Source organism: Linepithema humile, chromosome 1 (assembly GCF_040581485.1).
Source record: "Linepithema humile isolate Giens D197 chromosome 1, Lhum_UNIL_v1.0, whole genome shotgun sequence".
Classification (NCBI taxonomy): domain Eukaryota; kingdom Metazoa; phylum Arthropoda; class Insecta; order Hymenoptera; family Formicidae; genus Linepithema; species Linepithema humile.
The window spans coordinates 23,783,740-23,808,885 of NC_090128.1; the positions used below are offsets into that span (position 1 = coordinate 23,783,740).

Below are 25,146 nucleotides of genomic sequence, written 5' to 3' on the forward strand. Positions count from 1 at the left end.
GTTCTTTGAATCAGATTCAGGCAAACAATTTTATAAAAATTTTCTTGACATTCTTCTCGACATTTCATTAAAATTATCCTGCGATATACGCCAACATATTTCTAAGAGATAAAACTAGTTTGTCTAAATCTGTTCTAAATTTGTTTCCACTTTAATCCTAAACCGTACGAGAGAACATATCAGCAGCAAGGCGCGAGATTTCACGAGATTTTATCGATAGTATCGAAGAAAAGACGTTGCAAAGCTTCTAATGCAATATCGTGGCGCATGATATTATCACGGACACGCTCCGACGCGAGGGACTTCCAATCTCCGAAAGGTCCCTATTGTTGCGAAATTATCTCTTCTCTTTGCGCCGGGCTTTATCCGATTATCTGGGCGTATCGATCATCGCACCGTCGATCATTTATTAAAGGCGCGACTCTGATGGCCGACACGGCACCGAAACGATGACGAATTACCCCGCAGATGTATGCACGTACGTTGCTGGCGATATCTCTCTCTCCGTACGTCTCCCTCTTTTACACCCTCGAGCACGGTAACGCTGTTATTAACAATACATAACGCTTTTGACCAAGAAAAAAAAAACCAGGCGAGATTGTCGTATAATTATCGTCGACGTGTAAATTGTATATTGTATATATATATCTATATTTTTGTATATATATATATTTATTCGTCACACAACCAACGATACGCATATCATATAGCCATCGTATCCCCCCCTCTTTATAAGGACCCTTTAACCAGGCATGCCAGTTTCGCTGTATGTGAGAATGAAGCTTTAGTCGTAGTGCATGCTGGCCGTCCACGTGCACCGAAACCACAAGTTACAAGTGATTACGTGGCATAACGAGACGAATTTCGAATGGTAAATTAATAATAAAACAAAATTTATTCATTTAAAACTTATAATTAATAATAAGTATTCAGTTATTTCTATTGATATTTTTTAACTAGCTCTATTAACATTCGTAACGTAGCTTCATCAAAATTGTGAATAATTTCGCGATAACTTCGTGCTTTTTCTTCAAAAATAATTTCGAGACAATTGTTTTTTTTTTTTTTGTACTCTTTTGTACGAAAGCAAGTAGTTTTCGTTCGTTTCGTTTTGCCACGGCTGAACACCAAGTTTTCCACGACTCACACGATTCCATGAGGAAGCGTAGAGATTGTACAGTTGAATTTAGGGTTTAGATGAAAGATAGATTGTCCGAGCAGCTGTAGAGAGATCACGCAGATGTTCGCAAGAGATCGTTGTGTTTCATAGTCGCAAAATATGAAATAGCACTGAAGTTACTCACACGTGGGTCCGATCCGGGACCCCCAGGACGTATTAGCGGTAGCTCCCCTTAGATGTACAGAAGTTTTGACGTACTACCATGTACTTCGCGCCAGACTCCACCGACTCTGCTTCATATTTCATATTCATGTCGGAAGCGGAATGCGATTCGCGACGGTAGACAATGTATAACTCTCCCCGTACGCATCGCGGCGCCTCAAAATCAATATCGCTCCGCCTTCGCGAAATTGCATTCTATTGAAATTCCGCGTCTCGATTGAACGCAACCAGACGCGCGTGAAACGATACCAATAAAAAAAATATTGCCATTCTGCTTCCCCTCCCGAATAATGCTTATTAATGTGGCGAATGATTCTGCTTGCATCACGACGATATGTAACTGTTAAGAAAAGACAATAATAGGGACGTCCTGAAATCAGATATTTCGTGGGTTATAACTCGCCCAACGTGCTACACGGATATCTTTTTCCTTTCGAACGTTAACCGCGCGAATGGTTATTGTATTTCGATGCGAGGCGAGGAGAAGATGATTGCGGCAGTAATCCGATAAAACAATTAGCGGGATTTTCACGTTTCTATCTATCTTGATCGTAAATATGCGCACAATTATATCACTTAAACGTGCTTGAGAGCTACGTAGATTAGTCTTCGTGAAAATATTGTCAGAATATGAAGTATATTTGTAAGAGGCAAAATTATACAAGGAATGTGTTCAGGGAAAATATCAATTAATATGTAATTACTCTAACGAAACCGTTTGGTGAAATAAAGCCAATCGAAAATATACGAAAAAAAAATGTAATATCTTTGTAAACGAGATAATGAAGAAACATACTAGTATAATAGTATACTAGTATAATACTAGTATAATATAGTATAATTTTAGATACTAGTATAATTATTAAATATTTTACATACTAGTATAATTTTTTTAACAAGATAATAAATTTAATGTAAAATAGAATATTCGATGGTCGATGTTGGGTGACATGTTTAACATGCCGAAATGTCACGCGTCACATGCAAAAATTAATTAATTAACGTATACACATTCGTGATAATTATTCGCGAATATTTTGCACCCAAAATGTTATCATTTTTTCATTAAATTTACATATCGCAACGTTCTTGCTGCAAAGATAAATACTGAAAGAACGATCAAAATTCAACGAATTATTAAAATGTGACAGAATATGCGACGAAACGAGAGATTGCAATATAATACGTGTGTGTGTGTGCTCTTTAATATACCAACAATAAAATCAGATAATCACATAGAGGGAGAGCACTCATTAGTAATTATTAAAGTAGGGAGGATAGCTTTCAATAGTGTTTAATGAAACGTAGTAATTAACGAAAATTGCCGTACATTCTCACTATAAATGCCGTTTGAGAATGTTCAATGAATATTTTGATAAATTAATATATTTTTTGTTACGTCACGGCTATCTATTTGAAAATTAGGTTGCGATAATATGCTCTTTCTAGTATAACACTATAAAATTATATCAGATAATTATATAGAGAGAGAGAGACCATTCGTTAGAGTTTCTCTAGTAATCAATAAAGTAATAGAGGATAGATACGGCACACGATAGTGCCTAAAAAGACCTCGTTGAAGTTAATTAAAATTTTCGCTTATTCTCATCACGAGCGTTGCTTGAGAATATTTGATGAATATTTAATTAAACAATTTCGTGAAATTTTTGTCTTTATTACGGCTATTGATTTCAAAATTATTCCACAAGCCGCAGAAACGTTCGCATAAGCATTCCTGCATACGAATATCGTATGTGCAAATATCAACGTACATAAAAAAAATACTCGAATGAACTGACGTGGAACGTAATATTGAAATAAAAAATACGATATATGCAAAAATAACAATATCAAGTAACGATAAGAATAGAAGATATGTCACGAGCCAAATAAAACACGATGATAGTGCTGCTTCTGCACGAGCCGCGATACGTACGACGCCTGTGCTTTTTTACTTGCAAGCAATTATGGATTATAAAAACGGGTAAGACGAGAGGGCGGGTGGGCAGGGAGGGAGGAAATGATCGCAAAATCGTCAGGTGCGCGCTGTTGTCAACGGGACGTGGATGGGCTGTGTTGTTGTTTCAACCTGTTCGTTATTTTAGCCCGCACCAGCTCGTGTTACGTAGGTGGCAATTAGTACAATTTGGCGCGTCACAGTGGCCCATTATTCGTGCTTTTTTCCCATGTAGCGTCCGAGCTCATGCGGACGCACCATGTCGACAGATAATGGAGCGGTTACGTACATACAATAATTTCATCAAGAGTATTATGAAGCTCACATATACGCGTGGCTATAAATTGCGAGCCTTTAAACCATTCAAGTGTAATGAAAACGCCCACAGAGAATACATTCTCGTCACGTTTCCAAGTCTCTCTTTCACAAAATCACTGTATCTGTCTAGCAAATGATTAAAATAACTACTGTATGTAAGCCTAAGATTCGGTTACAGTTAAAATTATTATATTTCATATTATTATACACACGTTCACGAAAGTCATTGCTATAATCTACATGACTGTAATATAATTCCAATTATTTTACATTAATTAGTCTCCATAGATTGTGCTTCCGTATAAATTCATATTAATTATTTTAATAATAATTTATAATTATATGATAATTCGAATAATTAGTTTGATTATATTAAGATAATAAGATTTTCAATTAAGGAAAATACTGTGCTTAAATGAGAGGTCTAAAATTTGATTTTTCCAACTAAAATATTTCTCTTCAACGTTATCGTTAATTTAAGATATATACGACGTCATATTCAAAAGCTTTGCCTTACCAATACTAGAACTTTGAGGTTGAATGAAACATATCGACGGCGAGAATTATGTGAAAGAATTGAATCAAAAGGTGAAATTAATTTTCGCGAGTGTAGAAATTTGAAAGACCGGAGAGAAGGCAATAATTGCACCATCTCGCTCTGTCCACATGGGCGCGACGCAGGTTTCAAAGCGAGGGAGGCGAAGGACCCGTTCACCAACACCTCTCCCTCAGCGTGCTTACGCACTTAATGTCCGTGTACCACCAGGTCGACGTGCGACAAGACGCTTATATTTATATGGATTATTATGGACATAGTCGCGGAATCGTCGAGAAACCCCACGCATCGCTCTGTACCTTGTTGTACATATGTTTTGCACGCGCCGACAAGGAATGTTTTCTTTCTTTCTACTTCACATTTGCCTCACATTAACACCCTTTTACTTTGCTCGATCACGTCTCGCTGTTGTTGCCGCTGACAATGTTCATGCAAGAATGGCCCATTCACAGCTGATGTGTAACCTGACGTGCTGGCGATCTTTGAGTTCAGTTTTGCGCGGAAAGCCAATTGCCACAAGTCTAAAAGTCTCTGTCGAAACTTATGAGGACAACTATTTTTTTTTCATTATATAACAATTATGTAAAAACTCTTTTTTTCAAACATATTGTAATATGTTATGAATTTCATGATCGGTTACATAATGGATAATTATTGTTATGTAAACTGATCTGAGCAGCGAGTAAATTGTTTTAGTTTGGTGAATGACATCAAATTGAATTTCGAGAACGCCAGTGTGCCGTCCACAGCTTTAACATGTTGCGTAAATTTTAGTTAATAATATTAATGGCGATCGAAATTGATAAACTTCTTGTGTTGTGCAGGGCAAGTTTTTCTATTGTACCGATGCATCGAAAATGACGCAGAATGCGTGCCAGTAAGTTCTGATTGTGTTATAAAGACTCAATTAATTAAAATACCGTTTCATTTGATTCTAAATCTAAATGTTGCGACACGAAAATATTTTTCTTTTTAAATTATCAATGATACTTTATATCATACAGTGATATGCGACGTAAAGATAAAATGTGATCTAAGAATATATTAAATAGAGATTGCAATGAGGTTTTCAATACATTTAGAATTGGAAAATTTCAGTAGAACACATTTTCAAATTACAAGCTTTTCTCCTTTCCAGGGGTACTTACTTGGAATTTGAAAACGGTAACATCGATAGACCCATCGTGAAACAGAGAGAGTGGCTTCAGTGGCGATTTCATTTCGATGATGTCGCTAAAGCGATGTTGACCCTCTTCACAGTCTCGACTTTCGAAGGTTGGCCATCGTAAGTACATTCGCGTTGCATCTTACGAGAAACATTGTTTCAAGATTTTATCACGAGTTAAAGTGCGGTTATGCAATCGTTACTTTCGCAAACGACGTCGATGTCGTAGCAATAAAGTTTCCATCAAGTATTCATTTTTCATATCTCTCTTTTTATGTGTTATTGTTTCTTCGTATCCTTTGCTTTATTAAATAAGTGGCTGTAGGTGCCAAATATCATCAACATTGTATATCCTGTGTCTACTAATAGATTATTAGAATGGTCGATCGACTCCAACGAAGAGGATCATGGACCAATTCATAATTTTCGGCCGATAGTGGCCGCTTACTACATCATTTACATCATCATCATCGCATTCTTCATGGTGAACATCTTCGTCGGTTTCGTTATCGTCACCTTTCAGAACGAGGGTGAGCAAGAGTACAAAAACTGTGAGCTCGATAAAAATCAGGTGAGTCATCGCGCGCATCAAATTGATTTAACCCTTAACACTTATATGATAAGATCATACTTGATTCCAAGAACATTTTCAATTTTAATTCCTAAATAGATTTTTTTAAAGAACAAAAAAAAACTGTCATTAATGTTAATCATATGTTAATCTATAATATTTGGAGATGTAGAACACAATCATCACTAATATTTTATTCTTTTTCTTTAAACTTTCTTCTAACAACAAAATTTATAGAATAAATCTTATTTTTTAGAATAAATCTTAAAATTCTAAAAATTAAGAATTAGAAAATGATTAATTTTTAAACTAATAAACAATTGAGATATTTTGGAATCATAAAAGTGTTACCATTGTAATAGTATAAAGAATAACAATCGCTTCTCTGTGCAGCGAAATTGTATCGAGTTCGCGTTGAAGGCTAAACCGGTGCGCCGATACATACCGAAGCATCGAATACAGTACAAAGTTTGGTGGTTCGTCACCTCTCAACCGTTCGAGTACACGATATTCACGCTGATTATGATCAACACCGTGACGCTCGCGATGAAGTTCTACCGGCAACCGGAAATATACACGAGCGCCTTGGATGTTCTCAATATGATATTCACCGCTGTTTTCGCCCTCGAGTTCGTGTTCAAGCTGGCTGCATTTCGATTTAAGGTGCGAGCTCGCACTTCTATGTATATATATTATATACATAGAAAATTATTTCTTATTATATATATTACTTATTATAACGCATTTTGTTACGTTGAAATTGTTCATTTTTAATTACGCCGGTGTAATAATTATATATGCGCTCATAAGCACATTCGTTATTAATTTGCAGAATTACTTCGGCGATGCGTGGAACGTCTTCGACTTTATTATCGTGCTCGGAAGTTTTATCGATATCGTTTACTCGGAAGTTAACGTAAGTATTCGTTGCGCTTGACTTTGATCGAGCACCCGAAGCAATATTCGCGATTATATTTAACGAGTAACAAGCGAAATCGGTAAAACTGTTTCACGATTCTTGTAGCCTGGTCAGTCCACTATCATTTCCATCAACTTCTTCAGGCTGTTTCGCGTAATGCGATTGGTCAAGCTTCTGAGCAGAGGAGAGGGCATCCGGACGCTTTTGTGGACGTTTATTAAGTCCTTTCAAGCTCTGCCCTACGTCGCTCTTCTCATTATTATGCTCTTTTTTATTTATGCTGTGATAGGCATGCAGGTGAGCAAAATTGATCGATTGAAAAATTGAAAGTGTAAAAGCGACAGCGTGATTCAAGCGAATGCTTCTTCTTAGGTCTTCGGAAAGATCGCGATAGACGACGACACGTCGATAAATCGCAATAATAATTTCCAGTCCTTTCCGCAAGCTGTGTTGGTATTATTTAGGTCGGCGACAGGTACGTATATTTTGTTATTTGGTGTTAAAAGTGAAAATATTACTATTGACGGATTGGTGAATTAATTTTTGCCTAGTAAAAAGCAACGTCTAACTTAAGTTTGACAATTAAAAATTAAATATTGTAAGATATCGAAGAAATTTTCATAAGCACATATTATCATCAAAAAGAATAATCGATCAAATGTTTGCGGCCATAGGCGAAGCGTGGCAAGAAATCATGATGGCTTGTTCATCGAATCCAGGCATAGTTAAATGTGACTCTAACAGCGACGAAATCAATAATCCGGTCGGCTGCGGATCGGATATTGCATTTCCCTACTTCATATCTTTCTACGTGCTCTGTTCATTTCTTGTAAGTGCACCTAGTTTTACTTTGCCATTAAAATTAATAGCACTTCTAAATTCTAACGTTAACACTATATATCTCGCGAAAAACAGATCATCAATCTTTTTGTCGCCGTTATCATGGACAACTTCGACTACCTGACGAGAGATTGGTCAATTCTCGGGCCGCACCACTTAGACGAGTTTATTCGCCTGTGGTCCGAATACGATCCCGACGCTAAGGGACGTATTAAACATCTCGACGTAGTAACGCTGCTGAGAAAAATATCACCACCCTTAGGTTTCGGAAAATTGTGTCCCCATAGAGTAGCTTGCAAGGTCAGTAGACAAATTTATTTAATCAAATGTAAACCTGCTACCTGAATTTAGCAAATAAGTTGTTTCATAGTCTAAAATAAAGTTTCATTTCAAATAATCATCTCTAATTTCGGAATTAAAAATTTAGAGACTCGTCTCGATGAATATGCCGTTGAACAGCGACGGCACCGTGTTGTTCAACGCGACATTGTTTGCCGTTGTGAGAACATCGTTGAGGATCAAAACAGAAGGTAACATTGACGACGCAAATTCCGAGCTCAGAGCGGTAATCAAGAAGATCTGGAAGAGAACCAGTCCGAAACTTCTGGATCAAGTCGTTCCACCGCCCGGAGGTAACGAAATGTTTCCGTTCGCAAATGTAACATTTGTTTTTTTTTTCTCGCAAAATTCAACTAATACTTTTAATCGTCCTTTCCAGTGGATGATGAGGTGACGGTTGGCAAATTTTACGCGACTTTTCTCATCCAGGACTATTTTCGTCGATTTAAAAAACGCAAGGAACAAGAAATGAAGGATGGTGATAGAGATTGTCACAATACTGTGACTCTTCAGGTAATCTGTGAGAAATGAAACTAAATAGAATTGCTGGATAACGCTTGGATGTTTTATGATATTAATTATCAAAATAATATTAATAAATTTTAATTTCAAAGGCCGGATTGAGAACGTTACACGAAGCTGGCCCTGAATTGAAACGCGCGATTTCCGGCAACTTGGAAGAACTCTTAGACGACAATCCGGAACCCATGCACAGGGTGAGACTTGCGATCGTCATATTTTTATATTTGACAAGCTCTTCGATAATAATTACATAATCATTTTTACGCACACATCGCAGCTATTTTATAGTTTATATCCAAATTTCTATTGCAATGTGTGTCACTGAATTAGAAAATATTTTTCTAGAGAAACCACTCGCTGTTTGGTAGCGTGTGGTCCAGCATGCGAAAAGGACATCATAATTTTCATAGAGCGAGATCGCTAAAGGTTAACTCCGCCGCTGCAAAGGTAATGTTTTAAGGCAAAATTCTATTCTACTGATTGTTGTACTCTAATCGATATCTATTTTTTATAGGCTTCCCCGACTAATTCCATAGACTTTCTACCTTACGCCTCGTTACGGAGGCCTGGTGGCCGTCTGGATGTTGCTAATCAAATCACTCACCAAGTTGTGCCAAATGTAGCGGGGTAGATATATATTTTAATTGATATAATTTCTCGAGATTCATAAAAATTGAAATTAAATTCTGATTACTTTCTCGTTACTGTGGGTTGTTTCTGCTACTTGCAAAGTTTCTGTATGATCAGAATAACTTCAAAATTTCACAAGTTTATATTATATCATGGATATTATAATTTAACTTTATATCTAACTTTGTATATAATAATTTAACTTTATAATCAAGTCATTAAGGTAAAAAGGGATAATTACATTAATCCAGAGAAAAGTTATTTTACCTATTATATATATTTATCAACAAAATAAAAAATTTAAAAAAATTTATTGAATTACTTTAGAAATTTTTGTTTTCTAAAGTAAGAAAGTTATTTTCATTTTCTTTGAGGCTTTCAAGAAAAGCTACTGATTCATCAAATTGACTATATTAAATTATTGGTTAATATGTTCACACGTAAAAAAAATTATCCTACAGTGGTCTGAGCGATGGCGCGATGAACCAATTGGGAACAGATCCGCGATTGACGGGTGTCGAAGAGAGCATACCTCTGAGACCGCTCGCTGCCTTTGGCAACCCGTTGCAGCAGCCTTATCAGAGCACGTACAAAGTGGTCGAGTAAGTACAGAATGCGTACGCGAGCGAGCGATAAGTTATCTACCCTTCTGACTATTATGTCCCACCCGAATGTAATCGACGGTTACTCTGCGACGATCTCATATTTTTTTCCCGATATCACATCATAGTGCATGTAGGATGCTCATCGATATCAGTTTAGTTTCTTAATTGGCTCAATGTGTCGCGAAATAAGTCTAACTCCGTAAATTTAGTCGAAAAAATAGCGCTGCAGATCCCATCATTTTTTATTCGATTATTAAAATTATTTATTGTTATTTACATTACAAACGTGCGATAATGTTAAAGCGACAAACAAAAAACGCGTTTATTGACGATATAGTATTGCATTTCGTTTACGGTTTTATATACGATTTAGCTAATTTTTTTCATTTGCGAGAAGATATATTTGTTTTGCCTCTTAGCGCCGTGCGAGCGATTCGCATCACCTCTTATTATCCTTTTCGCTTTTCTGTTTACTATCATACGTTTCAGTGGATCGGGTAGCGGTAACTATCTCCATCCCAATAGCGAATATGGTAAGATGAGTTAGGGCTCTGCGATCAGTAGCTGGCTTTCTTTCTTTATTTATCTTTTTTTTTGTTAATCCGCATTGCTCATTCTGCGCGCTTGCATGTGTTTCTCATTAATCATGTCTCGATAACTCTCGTTCAGCTGTGTGTTCTATATTTCTACAGTATGCGAATAAAATGCATCCGCGTAAAAGGGAAGCGATACGCAAGATTGCTAATTAGACGCGGGTCGCATACGCATTTTGAAATGCGGAGAGAATGCGTTTGAGTCCTGCGTATGGTAGCGCTCATGTCTGATCGCATGTTGTTTGTACTACTAAAGTCGTAGATTATCGCTAATACTTATGACGATAATGCTTGCTATGTGCCGCCAAACGCCTCATTAAATTCATTCATTTAAACTGATGAAGAATAATATGTGATAAAACATATTTATCTTTTGAAAACACTGTCTTTATATGTCAAATCATCTTAAATTATTTAATTAAGTAATACATGTAACAAAATCGTATCTTTTAAAGAAATTTTAAGTAATTAAATTCATTTAAGTAATTAAACTCATCACAAATTACAATAAATAAAATAGGTGCAATTGAAACTAAAATAAATCAAAAAAATAAAATAATTAATTAAATTACAAAAGTTCAGTAATTAACGCTCCTGCACTCTAAAAAGTGAATTGGAAAAAACGTTTAGATTTAAAACGTTTTTCCCAAAACAAGCGTTCAATAATGAAAAATGTTTCAGATTTAAACATTTTAGTGTTTTAAATCTAAATACCCTGGTGTTTAAAATATTGAAAACGCTCAAAAGTGTTTACTGTTTTTCTTCAAACGGAAAAAAGTGTTTTACTATGATAGTTAAACGTTTACTTTCTTCACACACCGAAAAACAAAACACCTTACTGAAATTAAACGTTTATTAAAGTAAAACATTTTTTTTCAAGACGTTATATTCTGATGAATTGTGAAGTGCATTGAGAGGCGTTGCTAAGGACGACCAGAATTAAAGTTTGAAGATTTTATCATTATGACATAATAGTAAAATTTTTTGATAAAGAGGAAAAATTAGCAGATTTTATTTGTACCGATAATATTATAAAAATAAAAGTTGAAAATCCAACTGCTGCCAAATCCATTCTTTGTTTGTTGAGATGTTATTATGCGTGGGACTCCCATTATCCAACAAATTACAAGACGGTGCTGGATTTCTTTGATAAAGTATTGTTGAACAAAATCATACACAATAATCAAAAGCTTTCCAAGTTTTGGACCTTATGTGTTGTTTGTAAACTTAATAAATTAAATAAAAAAATTAAATTAATTAAATAAATTAAATAAAACGGTTTTTGGCGTTTTATTTTAAAACTTTACAAAATAAACACTTTAAAATTCGGAAAAGTGTTTTATTCGAAAACATCTTTATATGTTTCAGAATAAAACATTTTTCAAAACTAAACACTTTTTAACGTTTTACATGTCCGTTTAAAAATTAAACATTTTTGAGCGTTTCAAAAGTGAAGACAAGAAATAAAACACTTTAATGTTTTAAATTTAAACACTTTCTTTTATGAGTGTGAGAAAAAATTTTCTGTGCTTTTTTTCAAGTTCTCTTTAAACATCTGCAAATAAAAAAAGAACTTTCGAGGCGTTCGGAGGTACGTGAATCTATCACGCGTACACGCACTAACGTACTAAGAGCCGCCGTTGCGCTTTTCTTTTCCCCCTTCGCCTGCCGCGTGTGCGCGTGCACGCTCATGCAGTCTTCAAGACGGAATCGAGCAGCAGTTGACGCCACCCACGCCTCCGCCGCGACGGAATCCACCGTCTTCGTCCACCGGCACCCCGAGCACCGGCACCGCGCACACTTCCGCCGCTGCAACGGCAGCGACGGCATCGGCATCAACAACCGCAACGACAACAAGCACGACAACGAGCGGATCGAGCGTCGCGACGACGACGATCACCGCGTCGTGTACCACGAGCGCGAACACCTCGACCACCGCGACGAGTTCGAGCCCTGCTTCTTCGTCCACCGGGACGAACTGTTACAATGCCTACGCGTCGCGGGGCTGCTGCGTCGATTGCGCAGTCTGGAGTAATCACGGTAACGGGAACGGCGGTTTAGTCATGCAAAGAACTGTGCTGGCGTCAAGAAGATTGTTCATTTTCAACCGCATTCTAATTGACCAATTTATATTTAATCGACAGAACAGAAGGAATCATAAATAAGAAAAAATAATTTATAATAAATTAAAAGAAAGTAAAACGCCGAATATTAGCAATACAGAATTTTGAATTTAACTTGGTCGATAAATTAATTCATTTTTTGTTGTGATTGACAGTTCATTAGCGACATGAGAAACATATGATTCTAATCATTCTAATCATTAATGGCAAAATTAATCAAAATTATATAGACTTCTCGTCTTCTTTCATTTTGCTATAACAGCATCCAGTAAAATTTTGTCGCGTTCGCCAGCACAATTTGAACAGACCGAATGAAAAAGAGTTTCGATTAGCTACATTTTGATAAAATCTCCCCGTGTCCGTCCGCATGCAGCCGTAGACGATTGTGACGACGAGGACACGACAACGGGAAGCGGATCGAGCGATTCCGGAAGATGGAACCCGCACTCGGAGGGCGGCGTAGCGCGAGGCACGACAGGGAAACCTCATGTCACCGTGCTAGGTGGTCGGTCCAGGTCGACGAAACGTCGATCGAGGGGCCGTCGCGACCCCGCAACCGCCGGCGGCAAATCGGCTCCGGCGAGCTTCCGATCGCCCGCAACGGCGACGGCGGACCAGTCGACGGGGTCCGCGACCGGCGCCGCGGCGTCGGACCCCGGCACGCGCACCGTCGCCAACGGCCTGAAAATGGCGCAAAACCAGGCGATCGCCGTGGCCGGCTTCCTCGCCGACGTCGATTCGCGACAATGGCGCGTCTGCGCTTCCTGCTTGTCACACCGAGCGTCTTATCATGGCAGAGGTGACTACAGCACGCATATTAATCTTTTACGATCGCATATTACAACATAAAGCAGATATACTGCAATATACTTTACTTTACTACTTTAACAAATAGTCAAAATGATTTACAAGTTATGTTTTATAACTGTCTTTTTTATAGCACTTACTTTGTCAAAATAATTCATAAGTTGGGTTCTATCATGATTCATCATAAATTTATACTAAAAATATAATGTTATATTTTTCAAATTTTTACAAAATGGTATAAAAGAGCAGTTATTTATTATATTATACGTCAGGCATTACTGGCGAATAAAATATGTAATATTTTCTCATTTCTAAAAATTATCGATCGTAAAAGATTAATATTGAATATATATCAATGCACGCTCAAATATGAGCAATAATTTTTTATTCTGTCATGTTTACGGATATTGTTCAATTTGTTTCTTCAAATTGCACTCAATCTCTCTGCACTAATTTTTCTAAATTTTTCTAAATATGATATTTGAAACACAGGACTGATATCTCACTTAATTTCTCTGCACTTCTTGTCGGTACTTTTTCTAAATTTTTATAAATATATTTGTTGAAACACAAGATTGATATCTTACTTAATTTCTCTGCACTTCTTGTCGGTACTTTTTCTAAATTTTTATAAATATGATATTTATTGAAGCACAGAATTGATATTTAACTTAATTTCTCTGCACTCTTGTCGGTAATTTTTCCAAATTTCTATAAATATGATATTTGTTAAAGCACAATTGATAAATATTATTTATCACTTTTTATCAAACAATATGTTCAGTCAATTTTCTTTTGATATAAAGTAGTCAAAGTAATTTGATCGAATGAAAATGGAATAAAGCTATCATGTAAAATTGTTTTATAAAATCAAAAAGCTCTAACGTATAAAGTATAATCATTTTTCATTCGAGCAATTCCCGCACGATAAATTTTTCCAAGAGGAACCGATAAGATCAAGAGAGACGTGGATATAAAGCAAAGTGTTACTCAGGTAGTCAACCGCTGCTCGAAGCGCTCTATCAGCTTTCAAACTAACATTTTAACCTGGATTTGTCGTCTAACGCTTTTTTTCTCTGCAATTCAATTCACTAACAATTTTGCGAAGCTTGAGAAAGCACTCGTGTGTCAATTAGTTTGTGTGCGCTATCGTGGCTAACGCAAAGATTTCGCTGAGACCTATTGAAAGCAAATCAAAAGCGATAAGGAGGCAGAGCATAACTGATTCGAGCTAACACTCTGACGCCTCTCCTCGTCTGTCAGTTTCCTGGGCTGCAGAGAGTAACGGAAGCGTCGGCGCAGAGCGCCTGTCCCACAGCATGCCCGGCAGTCCCGCGGACCGGAAGCCGAATTTCGAAGTCATCGGTAGCGCGGAGAGCCTCGTCGGTCGGGTGAGTTTTAAAATTAACATTTAGAAATAAGAAATATTCTTTTAAAAAATCAATTTATAATTCATAGAATCTAAAGTGCAATTATTGACGAGGTATTTAGAAATACTGTGAATTAATGTAATAAGTTCAGATTAATTGAGACACGCTAATTAAATGATTGTTTGAATTACGCAAAATTTCAAAGTAAATTTCTTTCTAGAAATTATTTTTTTTTAAGTTTCTGTTTCAAATGAATGATTACCTCGATTAACCGTTTGAGATCTATTATATCTTAAAAATTTAATATCATCAGTAATTATATAAAAATGTTAAAAATGACTCGCATATAAATATTACCTAAGACGAGCTATTTATTTTTCGCTATCATACGTCACGATCTTTTTGTAATCAATTTTATTTTTCACAGAATTAAAAATATATAAAATTTTGAAACTATGTATTTAAAATGTAGTGTAATTTGTAATGGAAGAATCTTTAAAATGTATAAAAGTAACAAAACGCGTTAAAACATTTCTCTCTCCGCGCACTTTGTTTCAATTTCCATTAATCTTCACCGTCGCGTAATTGATTTTATCGCGTCTTCGCTAGGTCTTGGTGGAGCAAGGTCTGGGCAAATACTGCGATGCGGACTTCGTGCGATATACGTCGCGCGAGATGCAGGAGGCGTTGGACATGACGCGCGAGGAGATGGATCGCGCCGCTCACCAGCTGCTACTGCAGGAGCGACGTGGTCAGCCGCTGTCCTACCAGTTGCAGCAGGGTGCGGAGCAGCACCCGACTGCAACCGGTATCGGTTACCAGCCGTTGCAGGAGCAGCCTCCTAGTAGCCAACCGGTCTACCACCAGCTGCAGTCCTCCGGCTACCGTCACCTCGGTAGCAATCGGCAGCAACAGCAGCAGCGACAACCGCCGTCCTAGCAGGACGAGAAGCAGCTCGCCGCGGTGCGATCATCTCCTACGTAACCCGAAAACTCCTACTCCCCCCGCCGGGAGTAGTCACCGAAGGATCGAGATTGCTAGTTACATGAAGTAACTCCGAAAGTTGCGCGAAGACTCCGGCGGAATCTGAATTGATCGCGCGAGTTCGATGGGTTCAGACCGCGCGCGGAGTTTGTTCGTCGATTGTTAAAAATGCTCGAAGAGCTCGAGGACACGCTTGGAACTGTTCTGAATAATGTATAATTGTAGTTAAGATCGAGAAATGTTACTCGAGGGAAAACGCTGACTTATTGTTAATTTAGGGAGAAAGGAAAGCGGGACGAAGTCGCGACGGACTCGGGCGGCCGCTCGATGTCGAGATATTCGTTCCGCGATTACGCTCGAGCGTACAAATAAACACGATATTTTCGTTCGAGCGAATATTTTCTAGTCGAGCGTGGGTGCTCGCCTAATACTTTGAGTCGCGCGAGCTACCCTGATTCCTAACTTGGCTCGATATTTCTAGCGGAATTTGCGCGAGAAAATTTTGATCGAGCAGTGCGAACTGCTGATCGTTTAGGCACAAGGATGTGTAGACTTTTAAGACATATTTTCGTCGCGGCGAGAAAACGAGACGCGCACGCACGCACGCGGGGAAATCGTCACGACGCGGAGCTTCGTCTTTCAATAATCGCGAGAATAAAATCGCGAGAATAAAATCGCGAGACGGAGCATTCCGGGACCGGGCTCCCGACGGAATTGAATTTACTTCTAGGAACAGTCCTCTAGAGATTTACCATTGTCCCAGTTTAACGTTGATCTCCATTTTTCGGTTCGATTCGTCCTTGATGAAGAACGCCACGACGTACGCCGCGTGTATTTGTTGCAGAAAATGCAGGCGAATTAAAATAAAAGTTAGAAATTTTTATTCTATGAGTTAGCACATTTTTTCATTTTCTATCTGGCAAATGGTTTTTAAATTCTGAAATTAATGTTTGTTATCATTTTTATAAAAACTAGCTAATTGGCAGTAGTTAATTAAAATTAAGAAAATAAATTCTTTCTTCAAATTTGAAATATATTCTTCATTCAATTTTACTTTTAATATTTAAATGTATTGAATAGAGGCGTTATGTTAAAACAAGATATAAAAAATCGAGGAAATATTAGAATTTTGTAAAAGTTAATATTAATAATTTTAATTCGCCTATTTCTCACAACAATTTAATACCCTCTTTTACAAGGCTCGTCGCATGTTAATCCTTTATGGCACTTTATAGAACATTTACTATTACCTTATAAGAGTAAACATATAACCCGACATGCTAACTTTTTATCAACTCACCATAATTTTTCCTATCGGATAATAAAATCTTTTTTCTATCTATAGGCGAGCCGTACGAGCAAAAATTGTGATTCGATAGCATAAAAAAATTCAGAGATCATAGAGGGTTAACAGAGGGTATAAGCGCGAAACACGTTTGCGCGCTCGTGCGCATAAGACACGTCGGCGGATGATCGCTCTTATTGCTCTCATTATTAATTACTATCGTTGCCCTTGTTCTGATGATTACCAGTTTATTAGCACGATAATTACCACTCATGATTCGTACGTATATGGATTCTAGACGACATAACAAGTGCCTAAGTATCTATAACTTCTTTCGGACCAGAGAAAGACTTTTATCAACTTAGACAAAGTAAAAGAAAAAAAAAAAAAACGACTATTATTGCGAATTATTATTGCGCGAGGAGAGAGAGAGAGTTGCGAGTCGAGTGTGTTGTACACTACTGATGCGATATGTTGTGACGATATAGATATTATTATTCGTAATTTGTAATTGTGTACATAACACCGTTGCGCGTATATTTCCGCCGAGATGCGTGAGAATGAATGGCCGATAAAACTAGTGCTGCGAGAGATTCGAGATTATATATTAATATATATATAAATATATATTGTATATCTAATAAGTGGCAAATTTACATACAAATGTGAGGGCAGGGTATGCGGAGACATAGAGTGAGGGGGGGGGGAGGGTGATGGATTGAAAGGGCGCACACGATACGTTCTCCGCGCGGGGAAACGACGCGCGGCGATTCGATATACGATTTTTATTACGTAAAAAATACTCGGACGCGTGATGACGGTCGGACAAACCAAAGTCCGGATCCGCGTATTACGGTTCGTTAAATCTCTTTCTCTCTTACTCCACAATTACATCCATTCAAGTGCATGCTCAACGGTACGGAGAGCCTTATAAGAAATACTTTAAAGACAGTTTGATTTCTCCGGGGGACACGCGTCGCTTTGCGACAGATTTACCGATTTCAAGTTTCTCAATTAACAGCGAGCTTTATTCGGCAACTAATAACATCCCATTTTATTGCGCTGAAAAACAGCGATTAAAAATTTATCAATTTTATGAAAGATTTATAACGTTGAGCGAAAGTCTAGTTAATGTTAAAGATTAAATTAAATCAATCAAAATTTATGAAACGATTTGGAGTTGATCGGTTTATAATTGTATGTATATTGAATGTTATGTAATGTAATATTGAGTGTAATGTTATGTAATTTTGTAATGTGATAATTGAATGTTTGTGTCAAAGCGTGCGATGAAATGCGAAAGGGTGCAAGTGGAAAATTGTTTGAGAATTCGGAGGCACACCGGCGAAATCTTCGGTGTAAATCGTTCGGAAATAGCGCGAGTCCCCTTTCACGCACAAAGAGTTTGCAGAAAACGCAGCCGGTAGGGAATCGCAGTAGTCGCAGCCGCAGCCGCAACAATGCAATCTCAGATTTAAAAAAAAAAAAATCCGATCGCAATAGATATATAGAAATACATATACATAGAAATCGCGTTATCGATGTGAGTCGTTCGAGTGACTTTGAGTACGCAAAAACGTGAGATTGGAAACCGGTGGTGCATAGACACTAAAAACTAACTACGTAAATGTTAACTTATAATCGTTGACAAATTTTTAAGCTCTCGTAAATTTTATAAGTACTTGTCAATCGGCGTGGTTCTGGAGATTTGTCGCATGAAGCTTCGGATTTTCCCCGTTTGTATACAATCTGACAAACTTATAAAGAAACGCACCATGGAGAACCAATTAGGATCTAATGATATTAATTAGAGAGACCTTAGATCGTGGGTTTCGCCGTACGAGCGAACACCGGGCGATTGACAAATCGGTTTATCTACACGGACTACTAGTTTTCGAATACTTTCAGAACCACGTTCCTCGGCAGCCTCTTGGCATGTCCACGACCAATGCGAAACTCCACTCTCTCACGCATCTTTCTTTCCTGAATTCCTCCACATGAGTATCGTCGATCGATTTTCCCACCTTATGTTTCGTATCTGTGCTTTTATTCGGTGTGTTGTCCAAACACTATAAGCCAAAAAGCTCTTGCCGATTCGTAGATCGCGCTCTACGAACGATCGAGGGTTTGTGCCTCCTAACTTTTCATTTTTCTCTTTTCAATCATCGATTGTGTTGCACACCCCGCGTTTTTTTTTTTTTTTTGACGCTCTATTATTAGTATTAATTTTACTTGAAAGTCTCTTTTCCTTTTTTTCCGTTTACTTACTTAAGTGACAACTTAAAGCAAAACCGTTCTTACGAGAAATATATATAGTGTATACATACATACGTATATGCCAAATTAGAAGAATCGGATGACGCTGAAGTAATAAGTGTAAATCATTACGTGTCCGTAACATGACCACAAGTAGTGGCAGAATTTTTTACGCTCTGTAAAGTAATATAGATCGCCGTCTGTTCTTCATCTTTCGCGGACGAAGAGATACAAAAAAAAAAAAAAAAAAAAAAAAAAAAAAAAAAAAAAAAATGGAGCGCCACGGTCCAGAACCACTAATGTTTAAAAATCCGAAGTCTGTTTATATCTTATGATGTCTGAATAAAAATTGTCATAGCAATTAAAACCCCGTGCAATCGATCTTTTTCGCTTATAGTCTACACTCGACACACACACACACACACACACACACACACACACACACACGCGCGCGCGCGCGCGCGCGCACATTTTGTTAGAATATAAAAGATCGACGAAAGTTCCCAGCAAGAGGAGAGATCGTCATTGAACTTTATGAGATAATCGTTTGATTAAATTGTTAAAGTAATCAGACTAAAGAGATAGATTATTTGCGATTAAAGATGAGGAGAAACTATTTTGCTTGTGGAAGAGACGCGCTGCTTCGTTTATACGCAATAGAATACTCGAATTTTCAATGTCTTTCTAACGACAACAATATCTTTATTAACAATTGTCTTTTTATACCGTTTTAGAACGAAACAAGATTTACATCGAAACGTAGATTACGCGCGCCAAGCCCCATTTACGGTAAATTCCGACATAATCGATCCCGAATAGAATACGAGATATACGTCTCGTGCATTATTGCGGAGTTTATCGTAAATCACGTGTCGCGTGAGTAGTCGCGTAAAGAGAGACCAAAATTTTCCATCTCGTGAGACTGAGAAACGATCAGGGAGGCTGAGGGTAGTTGTGTATAGTTCAAGAGCCAGGTGAATAAATGTGAATTTGCGACTGGGAAAAAATTCGTTTCCAAGCCGGGAGAAACTTAAGAAAGTCGATCCGAGATTCATCGGACTCTGTCCCTAAAATATTTTTTGCTTCCTTAGGATATCTTGTATAAAATGTATAGATATACATGTGTATATGTTTTCTTATAAAACGCGCATATAGAGAGCCAAAGACGCAGGATTCAGCAGGACCAATTCGCGTATTTCTACTGTATTAAGATCGCTTCTCGATCTATTTGTAACGAATAGTGCTCGATATGTTCGAAATAAGCCAATATTAACAGCCGGACATTGATATTAATTGTAATAATTATTAATAATAATAGTGACGCTGACTAAATAGTGTAAGTATGATAAAGAATGTCGGACGCATGTGAAACTTCGCGATAAGTTTACCGATAATGGAATAAAATGCACAATTATATTCATCTACTCTATTAGATCTTAGTGGCGTACACACACACTGCGGACTCGTCAAAATACATCGTCGTCTTAATTATATATCGTCGTTCGTAAGTTTATAGCAGTGAGTGTAACGCCGTGTGTTTCAATATAGGATATACTCCGAATTTTTGGAATGTTGAAGTATGGAGTGAGAACAAAAATAGGAAATAAAATTGAACGGTGATTGAAGCGAGATTTCTTCACACGAAATTCTTTTATATTGTATCATATCACCCCTAAAAGTCTTATTTATATCAATTTTCAATAATAGCGACAATCGATCGATCATAAACAATCATTCGCAAACATTTATAAAAAGAATAAAATGTTCATAACCTGAGAATTGCAGGAAAGATATTTCGGGTATTTGGCAAGTTCGGTAATATTTCTTTCTTTGGATTCAACACTTTTGTTCGTTCAAACAAATCATGATGATAAATCAAGGTATAAGATGTATAAATAGGATAAATGAAGGATAGGTACTCACTGGATTGCAGAAACACAGGATAGCAGGCTTTTCAATCATGGGTATCCGAAGAACATCTTTCAAAACATTCTTGTTTATTTATAAAGTCCTCCATAGTCCGACTTCATAGTAGTCCGACATAATCTTCCAACTGTTGTCCTAGATTTTCGTTATTTTACAGTACTTACAGGACGAAATGTAGGTCGCAAAAATTCATGTTGCAAAAGGAAAGACACCTTCCTACATCGTAAGCCTTCCTTCATCATTATGGAAATAATAATCAGCAGCAGCACGACTTCAAAGATACATTCAGAGTGTACAGCGCGTAGAAATCAAAACGTGTCGCAGAATCCGTTAAATAAAACACGTCGAATTTCTCTGCATGCCGTGCAACTAGTTAGTTGCACTCGTGCACGTATCGGCTATAGCAAGGCACAAGTATGCATGCGGCGAACTGGCACTCAATGAATAAGCTAAGGTTCTCGTCGTCCAGTCTTAAATTTCGATTATGCTTCTCATTTTAAGCTGAGGGAACAAACTTGGTCACGTCAGAATTGCTCATTAACTAGAGTTCAATAAGTTAGGAGAAAATTTTGAGCTTAGCGCGCAGTTAATATTATTTTGTCATTTGCGCCGCTTTCTTTGCTTTCACAAGTTCAACTAGTTCCTGTAACAAAGAAGACAAGCGTGTTATTGCAAATCGGACCTTCATCCACTAAAATTGTGTAATATTTGACAATTTGCCATGTAAAATATACCAAACACTTACAACACAACTAATCTTCAAAATTTTTTTTAAATGCATATCGGAATGTCAGATGTCGAATGATATAAGGTTAAGACAACTGGAATGAAGTTAGTCGCATGTATTTATAACTAACGCTATCTCTTAGCAAAAAACGGAACAAAATTTCCGTTCAATCCAATATAATAGTTTCATATATCAATGATTTTTTATTTTCCGCTTTCTTAGTCTTACATAAAAGTCCGATTGCGTAATTGCGTTGTACGATCATAATAATAATGTAATACATAGTATAATATTCGGTTTTTACTTACTTTATATCTTCTCATGCACTCCTTTTTCGTTCTACTGGGTATACACGCTGCTATCTGATCCCACCTGTCCGGAACCGTGGTGGGGTAAGTTTTCAGCGCTTGTTCCAGAAATTTCTGCTCCACTGGTGTCCACGGCGACGATTCTTTCTTCGTCTCTTTCGGCTCAGCGGCGACGCCATTTGCGATTGGATGATCTAAGCGCTCTGTAACAGCAGGCATTCTTTCCTCGATCGCATCCTTGCTCTTTTTCTCAGCGATAAAATTGTCGAAGGCCTTTTTGTTTGCTTGTTCTTTCAGACTTGATTTGCTGAAATCGGTTGATTGCAGACTCTTAGCCTTCGCTAGAACCTCCTTGGCGTCACGGGTGACTCCGCTGGTGGAACTGCTATGTTGATTGATGAAATTTGCCACCACTTCCCAACGTTGATTAGTGCCGGCGGGGAAAAGATTAACCGCTTTTATTAATAGCTGCAAGTCGTTCTCGCTCCAAGGCGCGGTGCAAGTCTTGGTTTGTTTCTCAGGCGTGTTTCGTGTATCATTATTGATTACGTTTATGCGACGCTCCGCCTCAATCTTCCGCTCCGTTTCCTCGATAATGCTCAAAAACGCGCTTCTCCCCTCAGTCTGCAATCTTTTCATCGCTTCCTCAAATTGCACTAGTTTAAACAACTCACAGATTTTTTCCACGTTTTCCATGTGTCGAAGACTCTCTGACGAATTTTCAGCAAAATAATTATTCGCTTTGCAGAAGTCTCTGAGTGCCTTTCTCTCCTTACGCAATGCCTTTTTCTGCGCCTCTCGCTCCTGTTTCAGCGCTTCTTGCTTTACTCTCTCCTCGGATTCTCTCTTTTCTTTCTCTAATCTTTCCTTTTCAGCCGCATTGCGAGCTACTCTCTCTTCCTCCTGCTGTCTGGCCTTCGCTGCTTCTTGCTTCGCTCTTTTCGCAGCGTTCTTCTTATCCTTATCGTCTTGTTGGAATTTCTTTATCCTAGGATCTATGTTGTAAGCCATATCTACTAAAGTACGTATCCGTGTCATTTCCTCCTTTTTCCGTTTCGCTCTTGTGGCTTTGTTCTTCCTCTCGATCCATTTGCGCATATCTCGGCTGCAAATAATTTTATAATCAATCTTATGGTGCAATTTTTTGGAAGAAAATCCTATGAATAATCGTAAATACTTACTCTTGACCACTTTCCTTGTCTTCCTCATCAAGATATGAGTATTCACGCCAGGAATCGAAGTCATACCAGAAGGAGTAGAATTTCTCGACCTTTTCTCGCGGTGTGAATGGCCCACCTAATAGCGGCACAGGCTTTTTCACAGACCAACGTGAGTTGTCTTTGAATGCTTTACCTAACATCCTGTAGAAATTATTTCGACAGTCTTTTTCATCCGGAAGATTATCATTAAAATAAGGATCTACACTATCGTAACTTCGCCTTTTTATCTGATTTCCAAGAGTCTCCCAAGCACGAGTTATACATGTAAAATAGTCATCATCCGGCCGAATTTCCTCGCCCATCGCTTTGCGTTTATCAGGATGGTGCTTTAATATTTTCTGCTTGTCTGCAATTCATATATTTTCAAATTATTACAAGATATTTTTAAATTATTACAATGTTGTAATTTAAAAATTTATATTTTTCCACTTTACATACAAGCTCTTTTGATGATATCTTCTGTTGCTTTGTGCCTAAGATTTTTCAAGCCTAACACAGCATAATGATCCTGATCCTTCCAGTCTCTCGGATCCAGCGACCTAAGATATTCAAGATCATCCTCAAACTGATATTGAGATAAATCCTCTTCTTCATCTGAGGATTCCGAGATACTGGCACGTGTGAGACTGCGGTGGAACTGGAGTCTCCATGCTTGTGCAGTTGAATATAGAACTACTGGACCCGCTGTGCTCGTATTAGTCTTAGTTGGCTCTGTAATGTATTTGTTTTAGATGGAAAAATACAAAAATGTTTTGTACTGTGCTGCATAAAGAAACATGAGAATTACATGCCTACAAAGATGGCACATGAACATAAAATTGGGAACACAAGGTATACGTGTATAAAGTCGAATATCAATCGCAAGTCGAACTTGTTTACAAAATTATATGAATAAAGAGCGATCTAGAAATTTCTTTTTGGCATGAAAAGTAGATTAATCTAACTAATCAAAATCTATAATTTGAAACAGTAGCGAAATGCGGAAGTTCATCCGAAAACCCCGCTGCGCTATTCTAACCAATCTTAACCTCTAATAGCCGGTGCCGTGTATCGGACAATGTCAGAAACTCGATATCTTACCGGATATGGAGTTAAAAGCCGCAGAATCTTCATTCCCGGTGCCGTCCGTCATTGTCGTGTGATCGTCACGACAGCTTAATATTAAAATCGCACACGGGACACCTAACAGATCACGTCTATCACACTACGTGCATATTCGAGAACAAGCGCTACAAGAAAGATATGCCGGAAAACAATTCTATTAACAAACCCAAAAATATTAGTCATTAGTTTGACGTTCGGCGAGCGGCAATTTCGAAAATCTTATTCATACAATTATCATATATCAATGAAACTTTATTATATGCAAGTAATTTTACGTTAAATTTTATAATTATCAATTCTCAATGAATTCGAAGATGATTGAAAAACTTTAATATGGCCGCCATCTACTAGGGTGCATTTAGAAACTACACTCTGGGGGAAAGCTTTGTGTATTATCTATAGTATACGTTACGTATATCTATAGTATACGTTACGTATACTATAGACAATAAACAGAGACTTTCACTCTGGTTTCTGAACGCACCTGTACATTGTAATAATGGGTGCGTTCAGAAAACAGTTGTATGAGCGCAAGATCTATAGAGAGAAGGTTATCTCAGGCAAACCCATTGAGTAAAAAGAAACAGGAGGGAGCACGGACTAAGGAATAGAGGGACTGAGTCTAAAGTCCTAGTTTAGGCGAGAGGGGATGGTAATTCAAGCGTGCGGGGGGGACTGC

At 37.7% G+C, this 25,146-nt stretch overlaps 2 protein-coding genes across 7 annotated transcripts in view; one reads left to right on the forward strand and one right to left on the reverse strand.

Moving 5' to 3' along the window:
* The window catches only part of Ca-alpha1D (Ca[2+]-channel protein alpha[[1]] subunit D), a 69,707-nt gene extending 48,894 nt beyond the window's left edge, over positions 1-20,813 (forward strand). For 3 of the 5 annotated variants that reach the window (XM_067353139.1, XM_067353142.1, XM_067353150.1), the window contains 19 exons: positions 4,998-5,050; positions 5,312-5,458; positions 5,708-5,909; positions 6,303-6,572; positions 6,742-6,825; positions 6,934-7,125; positions 7,201-7,303; positions 7,503-7,657; positions 7,744-7,968; positions 8,096-8,300; positions 8,387-8,520; positions 8,622-8,723; positions 8,875-8,976; positions 9,044-9,156; positions 9,621-9,761; positions 12,054-12,397; positions 12,854-13,279; positions 14,551-14,678; positions 15,267-20,813. In XM_067353139.1, coding sequence (XP_067209240.1) covers positions 4,998-5,050; positions 5,312-5,458; positions 5,708-5,909; positions 6,303-6,572; positions 6,742-6,825; positions 6,934-7,125; positions 7,201-7,303; positions 7,503-7,657; positions 7,744-7,968; positions 8,096-8,300; positions 8,387-8,520; positions 8,622-8,723; positions 8,875-8,976; positions 9,044-9,156; positions 9,621-9,761; positions 12,054-12,397; positions 12,854-13,279; positions 14,551-14,678; positions 15,267-15,596 — 3,456 coding nt within the window. In that variant the 3' untranslated portion in view covers positions 15,597-20,813. Of the gene's footprint in view, positions 1-4,997; positions 5,051-5,311; positions 5,459-5,707; positions 5,910-6,302; positions 6,573-6,741; positions 6,826-6,933; positions 7,126-7,200; positions 7,304-7,502; positions 7,658-7,743; positions 7,969-8,095; positions 8,301-8,386; positions 8,521-8,621; positions 8,724-8,874; positions 8,977-9,043; positions 9,157-9,620; positions 9,762-10,253; positions 10,298-12,053; positions 12,398-12,853; positions 13,280-14,550; positions 14,679-15,266 lie in introns of all 5 variants that reach the window. The other 2 variants (XM_067353145.1, XM_067353151.1) reach the window with 2 other exon arrangements.
* Positions 20,814-21,162: 349 nt separating this feature from the next.
* Positions 21,163-24,780, reverse strand: LOC105672749 (dnaJ homolog subfamily C member 2). 2 transcript variants are annotated; one of them, XR_010889772.1, is made up of 6 exons: positions 24,444-24,780; positions 23,802-24,074; positions 23,325-23,709; positions 22,144-23,248; positions 21,854-21,929; positions 21,163-21,751 (listed from the first exon to the last, which is right to left on the reverse strand). XR_010889772.1 is itself a non-coding variant. In XM_012367882.2 (5 exons), the coding sequence occupies exons 1-5, from the start codon at positions 24,493-24,495 to the stop codon at positions 21,701-21,703; spliced, it is 1,866 nt and encodes a 621-aa protein (XP_012223305.1). In that variant the 5' UTR covers positions 24,496-24,777; the 3' UTR covers positions 21,163-21,700. The 2 variants fall into 2 exon arrangements, 1 of the variants encoding a protein (XP_012223305.1); XM_012367882.2 differs by lacking the exon at positions 21,854-21,929 and having other exon boundaries at positions 24,444-24,777.
* Positions 24,781-25,146: the final 366 nt, after the last annotated feature.